Genomic DNA, 8,672 nt, shown 5'->3' on the forward strand with positions numbered 1-8,672 from the left:
TTCGATCAAAATATTTTTAATGTAGTTTTTAAACTTAGGAAATGATACACTTAATATATGCTCCGGAATCTTATTGTAAAAACGTATACAGTTCCCCATAAAAGAGTTGTTTACCTTGGTTAAACGAAATCGTGGTACCATGAGTTTGGACTTAGCTCTAAGGTTAATATTATGGATATCTTCTTTCTTATTGAAATTATGTATATTTTTACGGGCATATAAAATATTTGAGTAAATGTACTGTGATGCCACAGTCATGATACCAGTCACCTTAAATTTTTCTCTGAGAGAAACCCGAGAGCCTAGACCACAGAACGAATCGCGAATCGTTTTTGCAATACAAATATGGTTTGAATATCTGCCGCTTTACCCCACATGAGAATCCCGTAGGACATTATACTATGGAAGTAACTAAAGTAAACTAGTCTAGCAGTACTAACATCGGTAAGCTCACGTATTCTGCGGACTGCGTATGCAGCGGAGCTTAATCTACTGGCCAGGGAAGATATATGTGGAAACCATTGAAGTTTATTTTCTAAGGTCACTGTGTCTTTGACTCTCACCCGAAATAATGACTCCCTACGCGACGCCTACGCACGAGTAGCGAGGTTAGCCGCGAGCGCAGTTTACTTACGCAGTTTCATGTTTCACCTTGCCGTTACACATTGTTAATTAGTGTGGTTGTCTAACACATTATCATGGGAACTCACAATTTGCCACGAACTTTTCTTTCATCTTAATATAGGTGCAATTTGGCAGCGATCTCATTTGCCTGAACTGCATCAACCAAATGAAGGTGGCACTGAACTTCAAGGTCATGGTGGGTTTGGTCTTCGAGAAAACACCCTCGGAAAGTAAGTTTTGTCAGCGTAATGGACCAGTATTTTAGTAACAGTAGGGCTCACCTTACATATTTCTGCCGTCAAGCGGTGATGTAAGCATTACTGCGTTCTGTTTTTGATGGATAAGTCTGTTGGTGAAATTACAGGCACAAGGGAGTGACGAACGCAGTGCCCTCAGATCTTTGCGATTTAAAACTCTGAGCGGTAATGCAACTGTTATGGACATGTCCCTTACCACCAGATGCGCGACTTGTTCGTCCCGTCACTTGAAATCGTAAAAAAAAAATTATAATTTGCCATCAACTTTTCGATCGTCAAAGAAGATTCACGTGTAATGTCCCCAACTCACATTCGGTCAGCATGGCGGAATATGGCCTAAACCTTCGCCTGAGAGGAAATCCGTGCCCAACAGTGGGTTGATGATGAGAGTAATTTTCAGGTAAGTTTTTTGTACTCATTTTTGGTGACAATTTATTTTTATTTAAATATTTATAGAATTTATCGAATATCATCATGAAGTAATATTTTATATTCGAGTTTAGTAACCGGAAATATTCTTTAATATTTCACTATTATATATTCGAGTAATAAAATAATAAAAATTGTCACCAAAATTGAGTACAAAAACTTACCTGAAAATTACTGATGATATTATTAGTTTCCCCATATTTTGGAACGGTCACACGCCCCATAATTGAAGGCTAAGTAAGTTTAAACTGAGAGTACATGGTTAATAAATTTCAGTGTCATCGGACCACTTTCTGGGATTCGCATCGAAGGACGACGCGATATGTCCAATAGGAAAACACAGTTTCAACACCGGACACGCGAAAAATATAAATCGACAGACGAGCCGTGGTATTTTGAAAGTATGTTTCCTACATAGTGTATGCTAAAAAGGGTTAGACAGGAAATTTCAATTCAATGAAAAAAAATAAAAAATTAACCGACTTCAAAAGGTTCTCAATTCAACTGTTTGTTGTTTTTTTTTTGTATGTACGTTATGCGATAACTCGATAATTTTTGAACCGATTTTGATGATTCTTTTTTGGTGGAAAGAGGGTACCTCAGAGTAGTAGCCCCATTTAAATTTGAAGAAAATATTCCACCTCTAAGGGTGACAAATTAAGGGATGAATCCGGTTTCGCGCACTTTCCGGTAACCGATTTCAACAAAACTTGGCAAATAGATGTAATTCCACGTACTTTTGGGGTCGGTTTTTTTAGTACTCTGTACTGTTTTATTTCGGATGTAAATAACGTATATTTGTTTTCACAAATAGGTGAACTAACGGGCTCTTTGCAGTAGGGTTGGCACGACTACTAAACGACCACTAAAACCCCCCCCTCTCGCCGGTTGAGTCGGCGCCGTGGGATCAGTGAACATTCACCACGACGCCGCCCGGCCGCCCTAGCTTACGCCAGGGCTCCCGCGCCACCGGAGGGGCGAGTCGTTTGTCCTCCGACCGGCCCCCCAGACGAGTGAGACCGTGCAATACAGGCTCCGGAGTCCCTGTCCAGAGCCTGCTGGTCTCTAGGGGATCAGGCGAGCAGCGAACTGCCTTCGCCTTCTCCCCGTACGTCTGCGCCGGAGCGGGTGCGCGACCGGTGCGTCCTCGCGCACCCGCTCCGCGGCCTCCTTTTGCGACATAACCTCTGCGCAAAAGGAGGCCACCGCCTCCCAGGACTCCTCGATATCGAGCATGGCGGCAACCACGCTCGGCAGCGAGAGGTCCTGCCCTACAGTCCCCCTATCATGCTAACCCTACAGGTATCATGGTCAGAAGTGACTCTCAGTTCAAAACATTGTTTTTTAAAAAAATATAGGTACATGGTTTAAGTCCGAAAAATGGATTTCAATTTCAATGAGTAAAATCCGCGAAACCTTCTTAGGCGGATTGGATTAAGATGTGTGCTATCGGAGCGTGACAGTACAAAATCACCGTCCACACTTGCTTCAAATGTTATGCGGTGTTGCACATTCTTGTCACGCCATATATATGACACGACAAAATGTACGCGCCATTTCAGAGACCCTGGACTCTATTCCCATTCTTGGTCCGACTTCCCTCCGATACAATTACTGTCATACTGAAAAGCGTAAGTTTTCTAAGCAGTACAGCTCCTTGTGAAAGAGTTCGTCCAGGGAAGTACTGCCACCTTGCCTATTTCTGCCGCCAATCAGTAATGTGAGCATTACTGTGATCCGGTTTTGAAGGGTAAGGGTACTGGTGAAATTACAGGCACATGGGACTTGCCAACTTATGTCTCAGGGTGACGGGCGCAGTGGCAGTGTCCCTCAGATTTTTGCGATTTGAAGCTCTGAGTGGCACCGCAACTGTTATGGACAGGCGTGTAGCTTACCATCAGGCGCACGACTTGTTCGTCCCGTCACTTGATATTATAAAAAAAACCTGGCAGACCACACAAAGATGGTTTGATGATATCGTCAGAGTAGCAGGCAAAGTATGGAGTACAGCCGCTAGAGACCGAGAAAAGTGGAAGGAGCTGGAGAAGGCTTTTACAGCTGAAAAAGCATTCCTTGTATAGAACAGCGATTAAATAAATACCTACAAATAGGTCAAACTACAGATAATACTTTAGCTATCTATCTATATACTTATAATAAGAAAAATACTAACACATAAAAAAAATAAAAATTAATAGATTTTATTTTTTGAACTACGCACACACTCAACATAGCCCCGCACCAGGGAAACCCTGTGTCGCGGGTGCCATGGACACACACATAGACAACTACAAATTACACCCAAACTCACGAGAGAAATAAATGTAGGTCATACAAATATTTCACCCTGGCCCGGGAATCGAACCTGGGACCTCTGCGTGGCAGTCCGGCATGGTAACCGTTCGGCCACGGAGGCAGTTAATTGTTCTATAGAATAAGGTTAATATTTAAGTTTTGACAGTTATTTAAGGTCGGAAATAAAGCTTTTATTATTATTATTAGGTAACGCTCGACCAAATTAAAAACGCATGATGCGAATGAAGCTTCATACTTGATACTGTCTTTTGATTCGACTATTACTTATTTGACAGCAATTGTTTCGGACGGACGTCTGACGGAGAACGAAAGTAGACCCCCAGACTCGTGCATCCCTGGGTGACCTTCGTGTCATTTACCATCAGAGTCGTGTATCGCTGGGTGACATTCGTGTCATTTACTCCCAGAGTCGTGTATCGCTGGGTGACATTCGTGTCATTTACCCCCAGAGTCGTGTATCGCTGGGTGACATTCGTTTCATTTACCCACAGGATCGTGTGTCGCTGGGTGACATTCGTGTCATTTCTCCGCGTGACAAAAACGTCCACACTTCTATTTCGTGTTACGCGTATCTTTTACGGTCACGAAGTTACGGTGCATTGAAATGTCACAAATATGGACCCACCTTTAAATGGCTCTGATTACATGCAATCTAGTTCAATGTGCCGAGAGGCTTCAAAAACAGGTACCTATCAATTCAAAACAAGAATTATCTCCTACAGGTCGCTATACAAAAGAAGGCGTTGGTGCCGTGTATAAAATGTGACCGCAAATATCCCGTAATGCGATCGGAGAACAATCAAGAATTCACGTGCGCGCGCTGCAAAATAAAGAAACCGAGTGACAGAACAGTTGTGTGCGCAAAATGCAAGGCCAAAGTATCATCGAGGTTACTTAACTTTCATATGGAAATGCATAATAATTCTAATTTGAAGGGGAGATGCAGGTAATTTCATGCTTTTAATATTAACACAATAGCGCGAGCGTAAGCTTTGTAAGCAGTAGAGCTCCTTGTGAAAGAGTTCGTCCAGGGAAGCACTAAGGTGGCCCTTACCTATTTCTGCCACCAAGCAGTAATGTCAGCATTACTGTGTTCCGGTTTTGAAGGGTAAGGGTGCTGGTGAAATTACAGGCACATGGGATTTGTCAACTACGTCGCAGGATGACGGGCGCAGTGGTAGTGCCCCTCAGATTTTGCAAATTTAATGTGGTACTGTAACTGTTATGGACAGGCGTGTAGCTTAGCTTCAGGCGCACGACTTGTTCGTCCCGAAAAAAAGTTCCAAGTATTCGAAGACTTTCCTGATGACGCGGATCTCTGCCGCTACCTCTCCATCAACCAGTGTCACTGTGCTGCCCTCGTCGAGTAGCGCTCTAGTTTCGTACACGCCGTCGAGGCCCTCAACAACTGTTGGGAGCACTTTTAACAAGCCGCGTGTACGTGAAGTTAGTGAGATAGAAGACGTGTTCCTTACTTTGATGGAGATATTCCAAAAATATTGTGTATTTTTTGTAATAAAGATAATATCTCTAACTATGGAGGGCTGTTCTATTCGGTGGTATTGGAAAAACAGCAAAACATCTAATTACAAAACAAACGTAATCGCATTTCATCGGTAATTAAATATTAAATATGTAATTTTTCAATTTTCGTCCATTATTGCTCAAGTTCAAATTAAACTAGTCGATTTGAAGTGAAACAATTGACAACACTCGTCTATTACTTCGAATTCGGGCTGGCCAATCGGAGCACAGTTGACACCGTAATGATCTGGCAGAATAGTTATCAAACAAATTAAATGACATTTCGTCTCTATTTCTGGAGGCCTAATAAGAACTCTTATTTCCACTTGTAATTTCGTATTATGAACTGTTAATACCAACCAGTCAGCGGTCACGTGACACTAGGCTGTCTTCTGCCCGAAGTTTGGATGGCAATATCGTATTGCTAACGTTATTTTGACATTTTGTTCAGGGTTGATCTGTCAAAACGTAACCGCAATAAACCATTCAATTTACTGTGTTTTGGTGTAGCTTTTATTGAATTGTTTTGTGCATAATTGTATGATAATTATAATATATTCTTTGTTGCACCAAAAATACATCAGAAAACTTAATTGTAGAAAAAGTGAGCAAAGGTGGACTTATCTCTAAAAGAGATCTCTTACAGCCAACCCAAGGTAGTAAGAACAAAGGTCATAAGCGGGTAACACTGTGCAAGTAAAAAGGAAGGAGAAAAATAATAAACTTGGCATGTAAACAGAAAATAAATAATAAAAAAAAATAAAAGATACCACTTACATATGTATTATACACACGTAAAATATTGAATGTAATTATACATACGTAATTACGTAATATACGTAATTTGCCTCACGGAAACTGGGAGTCCTGAACAAGGTGCGACGTTTTTTCACGCCGGACCAGTTATGCCTGCTGTACAAAACACAGGTCCGGTCTTGCGTTGAGTATTGTTCGCACTTGTGGGACGGCTCCGCCAAGTACCTACTCGATGCCTGGATAAATTACAGCGTCGTGCTACTCGAATTATAGGCGACGAAGAGGTCTCATCACGCCTTGAACCTCTGCAACTGCGTAGAAATGTTGCATCGCTTAGCGCCTTTTACCGCATGTACCATGGTGAGTGCTCTGAAGAGCTGTTCAACCTCATCCCCCCTTCCCCGTTCCTGCTCAGAACCACGCGTGCTGGCCTTCGTAGTCACCGTTTCACTACCTGCCGCATTCCATCGCGTACTAAAAGGTTCGGTGGCTCCTTTCTCTGCCGCACGGTTGACAAATGGAACTCCCTTCCGGCACATGTCTTCCCTCCCTCTAATGATATGGGGTCCTTCAAACGAAGCGTGAAGAGGCATATTGGAGGCAGGCAGGGTGGAGGTGGCTAGTGCAGTGAGGGTTTCATCGCTGCACTAGGTTCCTTCGCGTTTGGATACCACTTTCCCCTTAACATCAGGTGGAGTGAAGTCATTTGCCTGTCATGTATAAAAAAAAAACACATAAAATATACATGTAAGATGATTACGTAGAGAGTTCAGCAAGACACTGCGCTATCAACCTTTTCTTGAAGGAAGCGATCGACGGACTAGATTGGATGTGAAAACGGAGTCTGATCTACAACTGCGCTGCTCGAGAAGAAAAATAATTAAAAAAGAAATTTGCATCGCAGCTGGGACGAACGAGCATCTTAGTAATGCAAAGCGGATGGGAGGGGGCAGCAGCTTAAACCGTGAACGAAGGTAGGCACCGCTTTACCCCACATGAGAATCCCGTAGGACATTATACTATGGAAATAACTAAAGTAAACTAACAGTGTTAGCAGTGCTAACATCGGTAAGCTCACGTATTCTGCGGACTGCGTATGCCGCGGAGCTTAATCTGATAAGGTGCTGTCCATTACTAACTCCAAATCTTTTACTTTGTCAGTATATGAAATGATAGTGGTTGTTACCAACCCAGGTACCGAGGACCAATCCAACTTGCACCTTAATCTGCTACTACCTACAATCATGGCTTGAGACTTAGCGGGATTAACCAGGAGACCAAATGACTTAGCCCATGACTGAATGATTATAATTTTGAGTTTATATATTTTTAGACAATCGTTTAATCATATGTGATGAATACGAAATGTTTGAGTGTCTCGAAAATGATGCTTCACTCGATAATAATATGGAAAAAATCCAAAGAAGAGAACTGCGAGATCATAGTGATCAGTTTGGCATGGATGTACAACAATTTACGAAAAGATACCGGCTCAGCAAAAATATGGTCCACAATCTTTGCGATGAACTTATACCGCACATGTTGAAGCCTACAAAGTCCACCGATTTTTTGGTTGAGACCATAAATGTCGAGCTCGCGCTAAAAAGTGTATGCACCTGTAGGGCGTGAAAATCGCATATAGAGCGTCAATCGCGCAACAGTCTTCGTTTGTTCGATTGACAGCGCGGTTGTCAATCACGCAGTACCAATAATAATAACTGTAAAAATTACTGCAATAAAGTGTAAAAAAACAGGATTTTGTATCTTATTTTCACTAAACAACTGTGTTATCATAGTTCTCATTTAAAAGTGTTATTTTGTAGTTTTATAGTATTTAATTTATGTATAAATGAATCGTAAAATATATTACAAAAGCACACAAAATTTAACTGTCCCTTTTCTACACATTGCATGCGCAAAAGATGGAAAGAGACTCATTACGTCAGTTTCAAGAAGCTTATATAAACTTCTTGGTCATTTTCAATTGTTCGAACCACAAGCGATTGAAATATTTAGAACAAAGAAACTATAGAGTCGCTTTTTTATTTTAATCCTATTTTTAAAATGATTTTTTTATTAAACGTTAGCAATAACTAACAAATTATTGTTGTACTCATTTTACAGGATTACCTATCAGAAGTCAGAAAATACATTTGCCCGAAATAACGTTAGCTCGAATTTTCATAATTCAAATGTATTTTTTTAGGAAGAGTTCAAAACAAAAGCTAATTTTGTCTTTATGAAAAGCATCAAAATTACTCGAAAGCGTAACGGTTTTATTATAAATCGGTTTTCGAAATTACGGATACTTGAGTTTACGTTTAGTTGGAATATCGGTACATTCCTTATAGTACGTGCTTATTTTCACATTTATTGTAGTAATATTTGTATGTATGTATCTGCCCAACTCTTTATTATTACTTAAAGTGGATTTGTACAAAATTCGACTTAATAATATATATAAAAATTAATATTTATGAGAACGGGTACTCCATTACTCTTGTGTTCAAGTAATTTCCAGTCAAAGCTAAATATGGTGCATTCTGTTAAGTTTCCAGTAGAAGCTGAATATGGTGTTTTTGGGCCTTAAATAGTTGCAAGCAAAATTGGGCAGTACTGCAATGACGTTACAATTTAAATTAAATGTTTTAGTCTTTTATATTTCGTTACATGTCACTATGTTTGTATAGGTTAACTTCGGACATTTTTTTCGTGGTTTTTGTCATTGACTTACAATTATATGGACGTCGGGTCCGCGCTAAAAAG

At 40.8% G+C, this 8,672-nt stretch overlaps 1 protein-coding gene across 1 annotated transcript in view; it reads left to right on the plus strand.

The window, feature by feature from the left end:
- The window catches only part of LOC113232163, a 15,422-nt gene extending 10,846 nt beyond the window's left edge, over nt 1-4,576 (plus strand). The window contains exons 5-7 of the mRNA XM_026466801.1: nt 746-854; nt 1,587-1,711; nt 4,349-4,576. Of these exons, the coding sequence (XP_026322586.1) occupies nt 746-854; nt 1,587-1,711; nt 4,349-4,576 (462 nt within the window). The remainder of the gene's footprint in view (nt 1-745; nt 855-1,586; nt 1,712-4,348) is intronic.
- The last annotated feature ends 4,096 nt before the right edge of the window (nt 4,577-8,672 follow it).

This window comes from Hyposmocoma kahamanoa, unplaced genomic scaffold, assembly GCF_003589595.1.
Source record: "Hyposmocoma kahamanoa isolate Upper Pololo Valley unplaced genomic scaffold, ASM358959v1 67, whole genome shotgun sequence".
NCBI classification, from domain to species: domain Eukaryota; kingdom Metazoa; phylum Arthropoda; class Insecta; order Lepidoptera; family Cosmopterigidae; genus Hyposmocoma; species Hyposmocoma kahamanoa.